The sequence below is a fragment of the Cardiocondyla obscurior genome, linkage group LG28 (genome assembly GCF_019399895.1).
Source record: "Cardiocondyla obscurior isolate alpha-2009 linkage group LG28, Cobs3.1, whole genome shotgun sequence".
NCBI classification, from domain to species: Eukaryota; Metazoa; Arthropoda; class Insecta; order Hymenoptera; family Formicidae; genus Cardiocondyla; species Cardiocondyla obscurior.
In genome coordinates this window covers 158,734-175,636 of record NC_091891.1, presented here as the reverse complement: position 1 = coordinate 175,636, position 16,903 = coordinate 158,734, and the positions used below count along the sequence as shown (strand labels likewise).

General features: G+C 41.2%; 2 protein-coding genes across 2 annotated transcripts; both read right to left on the bottom strand.

Moving 5' to 3' along the window:
• Nucleotides 1–9,124: 9,124 nt before the first annotated feature.
• Nucleotides 9,125–9,754, bottom strand: LOC139112340 (uncharacterized). The gene has a single exon (XM_070673314.1). It carries the CDS (start codon nucleotides 9,752–9,754, stop codon nucleotides 9,125–9,127), a length of 630 nt encoding a protein of 209 aa, XP_070529415.1.
• Nucleotides 9,755–10,162: 408 nt separating this feature from the next.
• LOC139112339 (uncharacterized) lies at nucleotides 10,163–15,119 on the bottom strand. The gene is made up of 3 exons (XM_070673313.1): nucleotides 15,075–15,119; nucleotides 12,331–14,383; nucleotides 10,163–12,090 (listed from the first exon to the last, which is right to left on the bottom strand). Exons 1-3 carry the CDS (start codon nucleotides 15,117–15,119, stop codon nucleotides 10,163–10,165), a joined length of 4,026 nt encoding a protein of 1,341 aa, XP_070529414.1.
• Between the last annotated feature and the right edge of the window lie 1,784 nt (nucleotides 15,120–16,903).

Genomic DNA, 16,903 nt, shown 5'->3' with positions numbered 1-16,903 from the left:
CTCCCTCACGGATCCCGAAGGACGGACCCCGTGCACCGGCCCCGGTGCAACAATAAAATTAATTAAATTATTACCTAAATATACTTACATCAACGTTACAAAATTGAGCTATTTCGCTTTTTTTAAAGCCCGCGTTACGATATGCCACCATTTCTCCTCTAATATTTAACGGAGTTGGTCCTGGCATTTTCAAATAAGTATGTATATATATAGTATATAATAGTATATACAGGGTGTCTCACCCCATGTGTCGAATATTACGCGAATAGGTAGGTCTTGGGAAAAGAAATCGAAAAGTCCTATACGGTTTTGCTTAATTTTTATTCGTAAGCAAAATAAAAATTTATGAAATATTCCGCGAGTGGGAGCGTACCTTTAAGGAGGAGTTAACGTTGCGAGTATAAGCCCGACCCAGGCTGTTTGAAAGACAAGAAGAAACGCGCGAGCAACACGAGGCGACGACGCGTAAGGCGGTGACAAGAACGACGCGCGAGCGATACGAGGCGACAATGCGCGCGTGAGGCGAGCCGACAATGTGCAACGAAGCGAGGCGAACGACGACGCGCGAGCAAAACGAGGCGACAACGCGTAAGGCGGCAGCAAGAACGACGCGCGAGCGAGACGAGGCGACAATGCGCGCGTGAGGCGAGCCGACGATGTGTGACGAAGCGAGGCGAACGACGACGCGCGAGCGAGAGAAGATACCAATTTTAACGATATTTATAACGTTACAAATTTAAAATTAAATAATTACACGGAGTAAATATAACTATCTTTTCCTCACCACCTATCGAGGTAGATAGTACGGCGCGTTTTTTTTAGAGTGGTTTCCCCGGTAGGCCTAATCCACTGCAACAACTCAATGCAACAATTGTTCGAAGTGCCTTCCTTGTACCTGTAGGCAAAGTTCGGCTCTCCGAACAATTTGTTGCGTTGCACGTTGTGCCATATCGGGCGTCACTGTATCGAAGGCCGCTATAATTGCAGCACGAACCTCCTCCACAGTACCTTCACGCACGGGTTCTACTTGAGCTTTTATATGGCCCCAAACAAAATAATCCAGCACGTTCAGATCCGGTGAACGTGCTGGCCAGGTAATGGGACCACCGCGACCCATCCAACGCCCCGCGAAACGATTATTCAATACCTGTTGTGCGTTACGCGAAAAATGCGGCGGAGCACCGTCCTGCTGGTAAATTAATCTTAGCCGAACGTTAAGCGGCAGGTTCGCCAAAAGCGGCGGAAGGTCGTTTTCTAAAAAATATGCATACCGCTCTCCATTTAAACGAGGAGGTAAAAAATACGGCCCAATCTAAAAGTAACAAATAACAATATTATAAGATTTAATTGCATATAAATAAATTAAATTTTTTTAAAAACTATTTACAATTTGATTTCCAATTATACCCGCCCACACATGTAGCTGCCACCGATACTGGAAAGCAGTGCGCCTAATTGCATGCGGATTTTCTTCACTCCAAAGGACGAAATTTTTGGAATTAAAAATTCCATTTGGAGTAAACAACGCTTCGTCCGTCCATAATATGAAATTCGGAAATGACTCATTTCGTCTGCATTGAGCCAAAAATCCTACACGTATTTTTAATTATTATTTTACATTTTTCGCGCAACGCACAACAGGTATTGAATAATCGTTTCGCGGGGCGTTGGATGGGTCGCGGTGGTCCCATTACCTGGCCAGCACGTTCACCGGATCTGAACGTGCTGGATTATTTTGTTTGGGGCCATATAAAAGCTCAAGTAGAACCCGTGCGTGAAGGTACTGTGGAGGAGGTTCGTGCTGCAATTATAGCGGCCTTCGATACAGTGACGCCCGATATGGCACAACGTGCAACGCAACAAATTGTTCGGAGAGCCGAACTTTGCCTACAGGTACAAGGAAGGCACTTCGAACAATTGTTGCATTGAGTTGTTGCAGTGGATTAGGCCTACCGGGGAAACCACTCTAAAAAAAACGCGCCGTACTATCTACCTCGATAGGTGGTGAGGAAAAGATAGTTATATTTACTCCGTGTAATTATTTAATTTTAAATTTGTAACGTTATAAATATCGTTAAAATTGGTATCTTCTCTCGCTCGCGCGTCGTCGTTCGCCTCGCTTCGTCACACATCGTCGGCTCGCCTCACGCGCGCATTGTCGCCTCGTCTCGCTCGCGCGTCGTTCTTGCTGCCGCCTTACGCGTTGTCGCCTCGTTTTGCTCGCGCGTCGTCGTTCGCCTCGCTTCGTTGCACATTGTCGGCTCGCCTCACGCGCGCATTGTCGCCTCGTATCGCTCGCGCGTCGTTCTTGTCACCGCCTTACGCGTCGTCGCCTCGTGTTGCTCGCGCGTTTCTTCTTGTCTTTCAAACAGCCTGGGTCGGGCTTATACTCGCAACGTTAACTCCTCCTTAAAGGTACGCTCCCACTCGCGGAATATTTCATAAATTTTTATTTTGCTTACGAATAAAAATTAAGCAAAACCGTATAGGACTTTTCGATTTCTTTTCCCAAGACCTACCTACTCGCGTAATATTCGACACATGGGGTGAGACACCCTGTATACAGGGTGTCCCAGATCAGTGGACGATGCCGAAAATGATAGGTAGATTTAATCGAATTAAAACGAAAAGTCCTTTACCATTTTGAAAAATTCTCAATAGTTTTCGAGAAAAAAATTAAAATATATAAAATGTATAAGCGTAAGAGCGACAAGAAAGCTGCGCGTGAGTGAGCGCGACAGACGAATGACTAGAAATGGCACCGTCGTCTGTCGCGCTCACTCAGCCCACGCCTCCTCATCGCTCTTACGCGTACATAAATTAATTTTTTTCTTAAAAACTATTGAGAATTTTTCAAAATGGTACAGGACTTTTCGTTTTAATTCGATTAAATCTACCTATCATTTTCGGCATCGTCCACTGATCTGGGACACCCTGTATATATATATATATATATAGTATATAATATGTAAAAATATATATAAATCCCAATTATACAATGATTTTATGCAAAAATGTTTATTCAATAGCAACTGTTGCTATTTAAAAACTGTTTTTGTTTTTATTATTCAATAAAATAATTTAATTAAATTTCTAATTTAATCGTTAATTTAATTATTTTATTAAATAATAAAAACAAAAACAGTTGCTAATAAAAAAACATTTACATTTATAAAATTATATAAATATATTGGGATTTATATATATTTATACATATTATATACTATATATATTGTTACGCCGGGAACGGGGTCAGCGAACGTCTCCGCGTTCGCGCTTCACGCTCACTCTTCTCGCACTCTCTCACCCGCGGCACTCGGACTCCGCGAAAGAAAAGAGACGGTTTAAGAAAAAGGAACGATAAAGGTTTAATCAAACTTTAACCAAATACAGAGACATCCGCACCGAATAAAGTCACGGGCAGAACTGTCATTTCTTAACCAATAATAATCTTCGTTCCCCTGGCAACGGAGAACCGAAACCTCGGAGCGAGCCGGCAGCTTCATGCTGCTCCGTATACCGGGCGTAACAATATATATATATATATATATATATATATATATATATATTTATTTGATAATGCCAGAACCAACTCCGTTAAATATTAGAGAAGAAATGGTGGCATACCATAACGCGGGCTTTAAAATAAGCGAAATAGCTCAATTTTGTATCGTTGATATAAGTATACTTTGATAATAATTTAATAAATTAATTTTATTTGCAAAAATTAACTTTATTTTGATGTTATTATTTAATAAAATAATTAAATTAAATTGTCTTTGTTTTAAATAATCTACATTTGTATTTTAGAGAACTACGGTTTATCGAATTTTAAAACAAAATGAGCAACATAACAATGTTAATCCGAAGCCGATTCCCGGGCGACGGAGGTGCATTGATTTGCAGCAAGACAACTTGATGTTGAATGCAATTAGACAAAATGGTTTTCAATTGACAAGTCAAGTATGTTGTAATATTAATATTACGAGAAATATCAATGATAGCAACATTCAAAATATTCATAATATTTAGCAGAATATTTATAATTTTTAAATATTACAGTTAAAAACTACACTTGAATTGCCCTGTTCAACACGCACCATTAATAGAAGACTCCGCGAAAATGGCATGCATCACCGGATTCCTGCACAAAAAAAAATGTTAACGACACGACATGAAGAACAACGGATGGCTTTTGCTCTAGAGCATTTGGTATGGAATATAAATGAATGGAATATAACGATTTTTATAACGATTTTTTTTTTTTTTATAGACTTTGTTCAAGACAATTCAGGAGTGCATCGAGCGAGAAAGGCTTGCGCAACATGTATTAGAGCAATGGAAGGGTCTCCGCGCAAAACCACAACTTTTTCAAAGTTGATTCTATGCCCCGAAGATTGGATGAAGTAATAGAAAAGAATGGATCTGCTACGCGTTATTAAACACATGTTTGCGTGATGAATGAATGAATGAATAACAACTCTCGATTGAACGACTGGTTAATTATATGAGTAAATGGATATTGAATGCAGTATGAAAGAGTATGAGTGCAATAAAAGCCATCCGTTGTATTTATTTTTTATTAAATTAATGTTAATGTATAAAAATTGTGTATAATATATTTTTATTATGTTAAATGTTTAATGTTATATGTTAAGTGTTATGTTATGTTATGTTTTATGTTTAATGTTATATTAATGTTTATGTTATTTTTTAAATGTGTTAATGTTAAAATTTATGTATTAAATGTTATATTAAATTTATGTATTAAATGTTTTTAGTAAAATTTATTATAAATATTAAGAATTCCTCGAAAAAAAAAAAAACATTAGCTTGATATGTGTGAAGCGCCGCATAAGCAAATGCAGTGGTTCACATTAAATTTCTATTTCTAAAATCGTGTCCCTAACTTCAAGTGTTGCAACCTTTCTGTCAATGACTGTACAATCGTCTACCGACAATATTTTCGAATTAGCTCAATCTATTTTAAATAAGGGAAAAATAACTGCTGCAGATTATAATAAGCGAGTTTCCATCTTGCAAGATTTATCTCTATTTTGTGATTTACTATTTTTGCGATTTGTGATTTTGTGACTTACAGTTACAACATACACGCGTAAGATGCAAAGATTAAATGCTAATTGCAATGTCGCTCATTTAGCAGAACATATATTCAAAAATGAGCCCTGCTGCACTTTAAAAAAATCGTGCTTGTGCGGTTACACCGATTTACGGCAAACTACAATATGTAGCGTAAATGTAGATATTCTTCTAACACAAGGCCTTCAATACATATAACATGCCATTGACAACATGAGAAACGTAAGCTCAAAATGTCGTACATGTGGCGCCAAATATACAGTAACGTATGGCAAACATATTATCATTGATACCTCTATATTTACAGACGATACGTATATCGCTACTCGACCTACACATAATATTAAGAACGATTTAGACACGGTTCAAAAAATAATTTTTTTAAATGGTATACATTATATTGTTACGTCCAAGCTGTTGATGATTAGAGATAGAAGGAAAAAAATGAGGCAGGTCTGGGTAACTGACCTTAAAATCTCGAGATACACAACAAATAGTGTACTCGAGATACCGTTCACACCAAAAGCTACGATAAGAGTTAATGTCTCGAGAGACAATATGACGTCTTATTTAAGCTGCGTGACCGGTGGCCGCTTATTTTGATAAGGTGATAAAAGAATCACCTGTTATCAGGGATTGGGCCGGTGCGACGTAAAGCTAAAATAATTAAAGAAGTCAGATTTATAAAAAAAAACAAAAACAAGTATATTTTCGTAAGATTATAATAGAAAAATGTATAAATGATGTTATTGACAAAATTGATTAATAGTATAATATTATTATTAGAATCCACAAAGACGCTAAGGAACAGGAGGAGAATAGAAATTTGACAGGTGTGATTCCGAAAGAATGAAAGGAATAGGATGATCGGGATGGTAAACGTGAATGACGGGATCGTTATCGGATAACTTGAATTCGGATTTGAAGGCTGGAGGAGAGAAGGATTGAGGTTTCGGGGTTTCTCGAGATGGGTGAGGATATTTGGCTGCTACTTGGTCAAGGAAATGTCGGTATCGATGATTAGGCAGAGGAGAGAAAGAAGAAGAGAAAGAATGCGAAAAACTTGGGAGAGGAACCGGTGGAGGAGTAAGAGAGGTAAACGAAGGAAGACGGTTCGGTGATGCGATCGGAGTCGGAGAATACGACGGGCCTTGGGCCTCACAGTAATTCGCGTAAAGTCGAAGTTCGGGATAGCAGACTTTACAATTATAACTTCCGCCGCATGGCATAGGAAGCCTTCTTTTAAGTTCGACTAATAAATAATCGTAGTCAGACGTATGGTCTTTGGACTCGGCGGAAGAGCGTGGTCGCGTTCGGCTCACTATAAATGAGCGAATTTATTTAATTATTGTAGACGGAAACTTGAGAAAATGAGTGTTGGACTTACTACTTAGGCGGTTTTTTTAAATGAAAACGGATGAAGCTTCGAAATGGCCTTGGCGTTTAATCGTCCTTCTGGCGGATCGGCGAATTCGTTAGATCGGCGGATCAGTGCGTCCGGAGGATCGGCGAGTTTGAGCGAGCAGCCGGATCGGTTGGTTTGAACTGCTATTGGATCGATCGGTTCGTCCTTCGGTTCGGAGCACTCGGGATAATCACACTCGAATTGCGGGTAAAATAATGTCAGGCACCAAAAGACTTTTTGAGAAGAATGATGCTCCGATCCGCCTGCTCAGGCTTTTTATACAATTCGAAAAGGGCGTTGTCGCGAGCTTTGCTCCCTGAATCATTTTCTCAAATTTTCCATAGTTGTAGATAAAATTCTTTTTCAGTTGACTTTCGTTTATTATTAGTCATTTTTATGGATTCAGATCGCCTTATAAGGAAAGTTATTTGTCCCGTGTGTACCGCTTATCATAGGGCTGTCTGAATCATTTTCCGAATTTTCCGTTTCTATAGATAAAAAGCTCTTTTTTTAAAAACAACCCTTTTGACTTTTATTTATTGTTAGTCATCTTTGTGGATTCAGAATATTCTAGAAAGGAAGAAATTTAAAAGGGCGCGGACGTAACAGGCCCATAAACGGGTTTAAGAACTGAAACCATTCTTTATAGGTAAAATGCTTTTTTAATTTTCTCGACATATCTTAAGAATTATTTAAAATATCGAAAAATGTTTTATACAAAAGTTTTATAGTAAAAACACTTCTATTTAACTATTGTTGCACCGTGAAGGTGCCGTGGGGTCCGTTCTCTGGAGGGACGTGTGTATGTTGGGTGAAATAAAGACCCCTTTTCTTGTTTCGTCTTCCTTTTATTTCCCTTCTTGTGATTTACAGTCGGCAACTTCACGCGATTTACTCAATTAAGATTTCTAATAGCAACTCCCCGTCCGGGCCGCGGCTGCCCCTATATATGCCCTGTTGTTGCTATGTCAAAAATCATAGCAATCAGCAGAATCGCGGGTGGCAACTGCGACTGACCTCGAACGTCGCGTCTCGGCCGGAAATGCCGGGTTACCTTGACCGGCGGTTCTCTGCCGATCAAGCTAAATGGTCGCGCGCGTGCGACATTCCGGCGTTATTCCCGAGCTTCTGTTGCCAAGGGCTCGGGGTATAACACTATATTAACAAAAAATAATTTTTTTTTTATTTTATTAATATCGTTAAATAGAAGTGTTTTTACACAAAAAACTTTTGTATATAACATTTTTCGATATTTCAAATAATTCTAAAAATATGTCGAGAAAAATATAAAGGCGTACGTAATAGAATCGTATAATCGGCATCTCAGTTGTAGGGTCGTTAAATTAGATAGATCTTAATTCAGATTCGAGCATCTGTTGGAAAGTCTTTTGCGTTGTGTGAACGAAACGAACATTTATGGGCTGTTACGGATGATTTTTACATTTGTTTATAATCAACCCCTACATTTATATAAAGTTTTACCAAATCAAAATATTTGGATGTGCTTTTTACCTTGAGTCAACAACAAATAATTCTAGAATACTATTTAATAAAAATTTTATATTAAAGTTCCATTTAAATAAAGATTATGTAAAAGATTTTCTGTCAATTTAATATGCACAATGTTAAAAATTTCCACCACCTCCTTCATATTATCACTAATATAAACTCCTATTATTTTCCATTTCACTCTTCCCCAGCATATCTTTAAACCCAATACCCCCTTCTTCTTCTCCATTTCTCTTTCTCTTTCCCTTTCAAACTCCTTCCTCCATCCCATTACCATGCCCCCCCCCCATTGCTCTTCCCTTCCTACTCCTTTTCTTTGCTTCTTCCCATATCCATTTGTAACCTTTCGGTAACTTCCCCTTGATCCTTCCCCATCCTTTTTCCTGCAACCATGTCTCACACATAAAAATCAAATCCCACTGCTCTAATTTTTTCCAAAAATCTTTATCCTTATTTTCCATCCCCGCCACGTTCCAAAAACCTATCTTCATTACACTTTCTTTTTTTCTTTTCTTCATTTTTACTTCTCTTTTCTTCCCTTCTTTTTCCTCCTTCTCTCCTTCCATACTTCGTCCATTACCCGTTCCACTTTCTTTACCTTCTCTTTTTCCGCCTTTCTCTAAAAACTCATATTACTTTTATCTACCATTATCTTTTTTTTTGTTCTTTTCCTCCTCTTTTTCCCTTCTCTTTACTTCCGGCCACTTTCTCAACTCATTTTTCATTTTGTCCCATACCCAAAGTTCCTTGTCCACCCACATTTTTTTGTACCCTATTTTCACCTGGCTACCTTCTCTTTTTCTTTTCTCTGCCTTTCTTTTTATTACCCATTCAACCTTTCTCTCATATTCCGTCATGTCATCCCCTATCCATTCCGTTCTCTCCTTTAACTTTCCTTTTTTTTTTCATTATTTCCACCTTGTCCTTAAAATTTTCAAGTTTCACCCATACCATCCCGTATTCTCCCTTATTTATTCCCCCAATCTTATTTACTTCCATTATCTTTGCTTTTACCCCAATCACTTCAAAAATTTCTTCTACCTTTTTCTTTAATTCCTCTTTATTCTCTTCTTTTATTTTTAGGCCCCTTACAATCAAGTTATTTTTCCTTCATTCTTTTCTTTCTCTTTCTTTACCAATCTCCAACATCCTCATTCTCTCTTCCAAACCCATTACTCTCCCCTTTACCTCTTCTGCTCCCTCCCCCTCTAGCCCTTCTGTACCCTTCTTCTCCATTACTTTTTTTTCAATTTCACTTATTCTTTTCTCCAACACCACTTTGTCGTCCCTCCACATCTTCTTTAACTCCTCTATTTCCTTCCTGATTTTTACCTTACATTCCATTAATACTTCCATCTGCTCTTGAATCCTAACAAATCCGCCTTTCATTTCCTTCATTAACATCCCCAATCCTTCCACTTCTTTCTCCTTTCTTTCTACATTCTTTTCCACTCCTTCTTCTCCCATGCCCTTTATCGGCGATCTTAACACTCTATTACTCTTCTTAAATCCTTCCATACTTTCCATTTCCCCTCCTTCCTCTTGCCTCTCCTTTCTCTTTTCTGCCTTTTGAAATGCCTTTATGATGGGGAGGCTGTTTGCTCTCTCCCTCATCAGGCCTTCCACCCTCGCCGGCTTTCCTGGTTTTCTTTTCTTCTCCTCTCCTTGCTCTACACCTTTTTCACTTTCTCCTTCCATATCTTTCATTTTTTCAATTTCTTCTCTTTTTTCTTCACTCATCTTATCACTTTATTTTTTTTTTTCTTATTTAAAACCTTTCCTTCCCTTCCCTGTTTCTCTTCTCTTTTTCCTTACTTTTTACTATCTGTCACTTCCTCCTATCCTCTCTACACTGTTTACTACTTTTACTTTTTATTCCCAATTTTCTTAAATTTCTTTTTGTTACTACTCTCTTCCCTTTAATCACCCTCCTTCCAGCCCTTTTCTTTTGTCCTCCTTTGTCCCCTTCCCCCTTTCCTCTTCCCCCCTTTCTTTGTTTTAACTCTCTACCTTTGTTCTTTATTCCAAGCCTTTCTAACTTTAAAACTCACCTCCTATTTTTTTCCAATTTTCTCCCTCAGCCCTTTTCCCACACCATTCCCTCCACTTCCCCTTCTTACTTCTTCCTTCCCACCCACCTTTTGCCCATCACCCTCTCCCTACTTTCTCAAAAACCTTTCCAAAAACCTTATTTCCACAGATACACTGACATACATCCATCCACTCACTATGCTGTCGGAAACGAAAGTCGACATCCGCTTGTGTTTGATCCGATTTAACAAATTCATACATTTCTCTAATTTGTTTATTGGCGCCGATAAACGTCGTGCCATTGTCCGAATACACGCATTCCGGACGGCCTCGTCGCGATATAAAGCGTTTAAATGCCCCCAAGAAAGCGTCTGACGTCAGATCTGATACCAGCTCTAAGTGTATAGCCTTGACGGTGAAGCACACAAATACCGCTATGTACGCTTTACTTAATTTGGCATTCCGCTGTTTCCCTTCTTTTAACATCACGGGACCGGCGTAATCAACTCCTACGTGAGTGAACGGCCGCGAAATCGTCCCTCTTTTCTGCGGCAGATCTGCCATCTTCGCCTGTGACACCCTTGGTTTGCACTTAAAACACACAATGCAACTCCGCACGACACCACGCACCGCGGATGCCGCCGCAATAGGCCAAAATCTTTGTCTTATGGCTGCTAAAGTCACACGTGCGCCGGAATGCAGTATGTCTCTGTGTTCCTTTTCGATAATCAACGTCGTCAATCTATTTTTTCCCGGCAACAGAATTGGGTGTCGTGCGTCGTACGGAATTGCTGCGTTCTCCAGTCGACCCCCCACGCGGATTATCCCCTCGCCGTCGAGAAATAGAGTCAATGATTGTATTGAGCTCTGTTTATGTAACGCCCGGTTGACCCGCAGATGGTCATATTCGTTTGCGAACGCCTCGCGCTGCACGCTCCCGACTACCGCATGTAATGCGTCCCGCAATTCGGAAGGCGTTATAATTAAATCGGCGTGTTCTCGCGGTCCCGCGCGACCAAATCTTCTGCAATACGCCACTATTTGTAAAATTTTGTTTAAGCTCGAGCGACGCGCGAGTAGCCGATGCACCGGACTCGGCTCAACAATTGTTGTCACAGTAACAATTTTCCTTTGCTCTGGCGCGTCTGCCGACGATCCGAGCGTTTTCCTTGGCGGCCACCGATCGGCCGTTGATCGCAAAAAAGCGGGACCATTCCACCACAAGGAGGAGTCGATCAATTCCTCCAATCTTACTCCTCGAGACAATACATCCGCCGGATTTTCTGCCGTGGGTACGTGTCGCCAACTATTAATTTCGGTTGTTCTCTGTATCTCGCCAACGCGATTGGCGACAAAAGTGTTCCATCTGCGAGACGGCGACGCGATCCACTGAAGCGTGATGGTCGAGTCCGACCACAGAATCACGTCGTTACTCTGAATTCCGATAGATGAGCGAACTTTTTCTATTAACTGAGTTAATAGCACCGCCGCGCTTAGTTCTAGTCGCGGCAGAGATACGGCCTTGATCGGCGCAACTCGCGATTTTGATGTTAATAACGTGGTTCTGTATTGGCCTTTACTCGTGGCTGTTCGAATATATATACAAGCACCGTATGCCCTTTCGCTCGCGTCACAAAATCCGTGGATCTGCGTTTCGCGCTTACCCCCGCACCCAGTCCACCGCGGAATCTTTAAGTCTTTCAGACGCTGCAATTGCTGCCTAAAATTTCTCCATCTCTCGTCAATCTCTTGCAAGAGAGATTCCTCCCAGTCAACCTTTAATTGCCACATCTCTTGCAGCATTATTTTTGCTACAACAATTATCGGCTCCACAATGCCCATCATTTCGAATAAACCGGCCAACTCCGCCAAAACCGCTCGTTTTGTTACGCGGCCTACCCGTTTCTCGTCCTTTGTCTCGATTTTGAGTTCGTCATTACTCGGGTCCCAACTAACTCCGAGAATTTTGTGTTCCGCGTCGCCGGACAACGACACGGATTCCCTCTCGCCTCTGACTTCGTGAGGCAATAAATCGCGATGATTTGCTAATCATTTGCTCAACTCAAATTGTCCGTCACGCAGAATTTTGACGATTTCATCGCGCGCGCGTATCGCGTTTCCTAAAGTATTTGCACCCGTAAGTAAGTCATCGACGTAAAAATCATTAATACGCGATCCAATCGGACATTTTTGTGTAAATTTTTGCGCCAGATGTTAAAGACATCGTGTGGCGAGGAACGGAGCCGACGTCGTCCCGTATGTCACCGTCAATAACTCGAACGTACGCACCGGCTCAATCGGGCAATCGCGCCACACGATTCGTTGTAGATGCGTCTGCGAGTCATGCACGCGTATCTGCCGGTACATTTTAATTACGTCGGCTGAGAAAACGTATTTCCAAACGCGGAAACGCAGCAAGATGGATAGCAAATCTTGCTGCACCGTTGAACCGGTCATGAGGACGTCATTCAATGATACTCCGCGGCTGTCTCTAGTCGACGCGTCGAAGACAACTCGTAGCTTTCCGTTTTGAGCGTCGCCCTTAAAGACGCCGTGATGCGGCAAGTACACGGCGCGCGGATTTTCGATCTCGGAATCCGCTACTAGTTTCATGTGCCCGAGTCGCAAATATTCTTTCATAAATTCCGCGTACGCTGTCTTAAACTGTGCGTCGCGCGCGAACCGCCTCTCGATATTATAAAATCTTTTAACCGCGATGTCTCGCGACTGGCTCATCGTCATTAGGGCCCCTGGCTTTATCGGCAATTTTACGACGTATCTCCCGGTCGCGTCCGTCGCGACATTATTCATGAAATGCGCCTCACACGCTTGTTCATGCAGAGTCCCGCTCGAATGACTCGCGATTTCATCCAAATCCCAAAAACGATTTAAACTCTCGTGAAGTCTCGCGTTTGTGATTGTTGCCTGAAACGCATGCGCTTGGACAGCGACATTCGGTGCATCGCTTACTCGACTGGCCAGAATCCAACCCAGACGAGTTTTCTGCAGCGTGGGATGCGACTGTATTGCTCGGATTTGACCGACACAGAGCAGCTGCCAGAAAAGTTCCGATCCTATCAACATATCAATTTCGGCAGCTTTAAAGTATTGCGGGTCTGCCAATTGTATATTCGCGGGTAGATTGATTGTAACGCGTCTTATCGTGACCGCCGGAATCTTGTCCGTGATTCTGTCGGTAACGATGCATTCGATGTCCGCGACGAAGGATCCCGCCCGCGATCGTACCGTAAGCCGTGTTGCGCGCGTGGAATTTGTCGTTATCTTCCCTACGCCCGATATTGCTATATTTATCGGCCTCAATGTTAGCGACAATAGTTTTGCCGCTCTCGTGGTGACAAAATTTGCCTGTGATCCTGAATCTAATAAGGCCCTTATCGGTGTGCGCGTATTGTTTTTATTTAGCACGTAGACCATCGCGGTGGACAAAGAAACGTTACTCGCGTCCCCCTCGGTTCCCCCGCGGGTCACCAACGACGTTGACTCGCTCGTGGTCACAGCCGAGCCGCCCGCCGGCGCTCGATCTGTTTTCGATTCTCTCGAATCCGTGCTCATACCCCGCTTTAAATGCACTAATGAACTGTGCCGCCCCTTGCAAATCTTGCAGTTTCCCGACGGACACTGCGCCGCCCGATGCGCTGTGGAACGGAGGCAGTTTAAACACATCTTGCGTTTTCTCATTTCGGCGATGCGCTGGTTGACTGAGAGCTCCCCGAAGGCCAAGCACGCGTAAATAGAGTGATCGCCTCGACAATAAGTACACGCGTTCCCGGTCGCGGTCGCGTGCAACGTTTGACGCCGGTTATCGTTTCTTGACATAGCGCGCGTCTCGACGCGCCTTGATGTCGTTGCATCTCTCGCTGACGTCGACTCCAAAACTCGGCTGCGATGCGCCAGAAATTCCGTGAACTGTTTAAATGTCGGCAACGTCGAACCGACTAGCAAATTTTGCCATTCTCTTTGTGTTGTCAGGTCTAATTTTGCGCTCAATATATATATGATTAGATCGTCCCACGATTTCCCCTTACATTTTAGCGAAGTCAATGCTCGCATGTGTCGCAGAACGCTGTCGCACATTCGCCTAATATCTAACGCGTTTTCTTTTTGCAAATGTGGTAATTCCATTAGGCCCTTGATATGCGTGTATACTATCAACCGTTTATTATCGTAACGTTCTTGGAGTAGATCCCAGGCGAGGTCGTAGTTCGCCTCGGAAATCTCCAACGTATCTATTACGGCAAGTGCCTCGCCCGACAACGCTGCCTTTAGATATTGAAATTTTTCAAATTTTGGTAAGGACTCGTTATTGTGCACAGTGCCCTTGAAAGAATCAAAAAAGTGTATAAAATATACAAATAGTAACGATGTAATGGCAGTTACGACGACACTTTTTTTATGTACGGGCAGTTTTGACGACAGTGCGTATATTAATGCTAACAATGCATTGGCAACTTTGACGACATTTTTTTTATGTATGGGCAGTTTTGACGACAGTGTCTGTACTTATGCTAACAATGCAATGGCACTTTTAATTTTACATGATCTCAGGTCATTTATACGTCACTAAATGCGAAACAACTGTGTTTTAAAATTCAGTAAAACGTATCACTTTTTTTTAATAACTTGTTAGCTTTTGGAATTTTCTTTACGTATTTTATATGTATTACATTTACTTTAGTTTTATTAATGGTTTATTTTCGAAAAATGTACCGTTTACACTTTTATTCATTATTAGCTTGTGGTAACGTTATTATGAACTGCAGCCCAAAAATATTTTTTACTTTTTTGAAACTTTTGAATTAAGTAAAGTACAAAATGGCAGTTTTGACGACTTTTTCTATGTATGGGCAATTTTGAAGACAGTGCGTATACTAATGCTATCAATGCATTGGCAGGTTTGACGACTTTATTTTATGTATAGGCAGTTTTGACGACAGTGCGTTTAATAATGCTAACTGTAGCGGTCGACGCATTTTGTGAACGCAGCATAATGCGTCGTCTGCTACAGTACAGGTTTACCTAATAACCTATCGACCATGACAGCTTGAGCTGTCATCGAGGGGAGTTTGCCTCCACTCCGCCAGGTGGATTGGAGGCAAATTCAATTCTCGATAGTAAAAATGGCCAGCCAACTGGTCATATACTGGACCAGTTGGCCGGTCAAAGTCGCTAATGATCCGCTCTAATAAAGTGGTCAGAGGCCAAAAAGTGACTTAACCCGCCGAGGTGTGCGCCAACATACGGAAGCACCCGAGGCAAAAGTGTTTTAACCTAAATGAGCGAGTTCTCTTATAAAAGAGTGAGGAGAGGGAAGCGAGCTAAGAGGATAGTAACTCCAGCCTTCTTACCGTCATCCCCGGAGAGCGAAAAAGAGAACCTTCCAAGGATAATAAGCATCGAGGACTTCAGAGGACAAGTAAAGATCCTACCGAGAAGAAGACTCGACGAGGGAATCCAACTCTTGCCCTGGAGACTCATTCCGATAGACGACCCTCTCCAAAGAACTCAACAGGAGGCAGAGCCATCTACAGCTGAGGCCGAAAGCCAAACCAAGCCATCTTCAGCTGAGGCAGGAATCCAGGTTGAAACATCGAAAACCGAGGCTGGAATACAGGCGGAGACCTTCAGGAGAAACGAAGCAACGCAGACAGAAGGAGCAGAGATCTTTCCGCTAAAATACCCAGGAGACGACAAGTGGGGACCGATCCTAGTCACACTAACCAAGCCTCATATCAGCTACCGCGAACGCCGACAAGCCTAAGTCTTCGGCATTTTGAAAGGCGCCCAATTAAAGGGCGCCGCCTAAAGAATTACAAAATTAATAATTGTTAAATAGTTGTAAATTAAATTAAATAAAATTTATGTTGAAAAATATTTGGAGAACGACTGATTCTACCATACTAACAATGCATTGGCAGTTTTGACGACTTTTTTTATGTATGATCAGTTTTGACGACAGTGCGTATACTAATGCTAACAATGCATTGGCAAGTTTGACGACTTTTTTTTAATGTATGGGCAGTTTTGACGACAGTGCGTATACTAATGCTAACAATGCATTGGCAGGTTTGACGACTTTTTTTTAATGTATGGGCAGTTTTGACGACAGTGCGTATACTAATGCTAACAATGCATTGGCAGGTTTGACGACTTTTTTTTAATGTATGAGCAGTTTTGACGACAGTGCGTATACTAAAGTTAGCAATGCATTGGCAGGTTTGACGACTTTTCTTAAATGTATGGGCAGTTTTGACGACAGTGTCTGTACTTATGCTAACAATCAATGGCACTTTTAATTTTACATAATCTCAGGTCGTTTATACGTCACTAAATGCGAAACAACTGTGTTTTAAGATTCAGTAAAACGTATCAATTTTTTTTAATAACCTGTTAGCTTCTGGAATTTTCTTTACGTATGTTATATGTATTACATTTACTTTAGTTTTATTAACGGTTTAATGTCGGAAAATGTACCGTTTTCACTTTTATTCATTATTAGCTTGTGGTAATGTTATTATGAACTGCAGCCCAAGAATATTTTTTACTTTCTTGAAGCTTTTGAGTTAAGCAAAGTACAAAATGTCAGTTTTGACGCCTTTTTCTATGTATGGGCAGTTTTGACGACAGTGCGTATATTAATGCTAACAATGCATTGGCAGGTTTGACGACATTTTTTAAATGTATGGCCAGTTTTGACGACATTATTTGTACATATGCTAACAATACAATGGCAGTTTTGGCGCCAGTATATATGAAATGTACTAATTCTATGCAGTAATATCAAAATTAACTGTATTCTGAAATAAAATCGTTAAATATACTTAAACATTTAAGCTTAAT

What these genes read in the sequence shown, in the direction of transcription:
- LOC139112340 (XM_070673314.1), bottom strand. Translation starts at nt 9,754, where the DNA reads ATGAGTGAAGAAAAAAGAGAAGAAATTGAAAAAATGAAAGATATGGAA.
- LOC139112339 (XM_070673313.1), bottom strand. Translation starts at nt 15,119, where the DNA reads ATGACAGCTCAAGCTGTCATGGTCGATAGGTTATTAGGTAAACCT. An exon ending in ATAGGTTATTAGGTAAACCT is followed by an intron (nt 14,384 to 15,074) that starts GTACTGTAGCAG and finishes GATTCTTTCAAG; the next exon opens with GGCACTGTGCACAATAACGA. An exon ending in TTGCCCGATTGAGCCGGTGC is followed by an intron (nt 12,091 to 12,330) that starts GTACGTTCGAGT and finishes GCAAATGATTAG; the next exon opens with CAAATCATCGCGATTTATTG.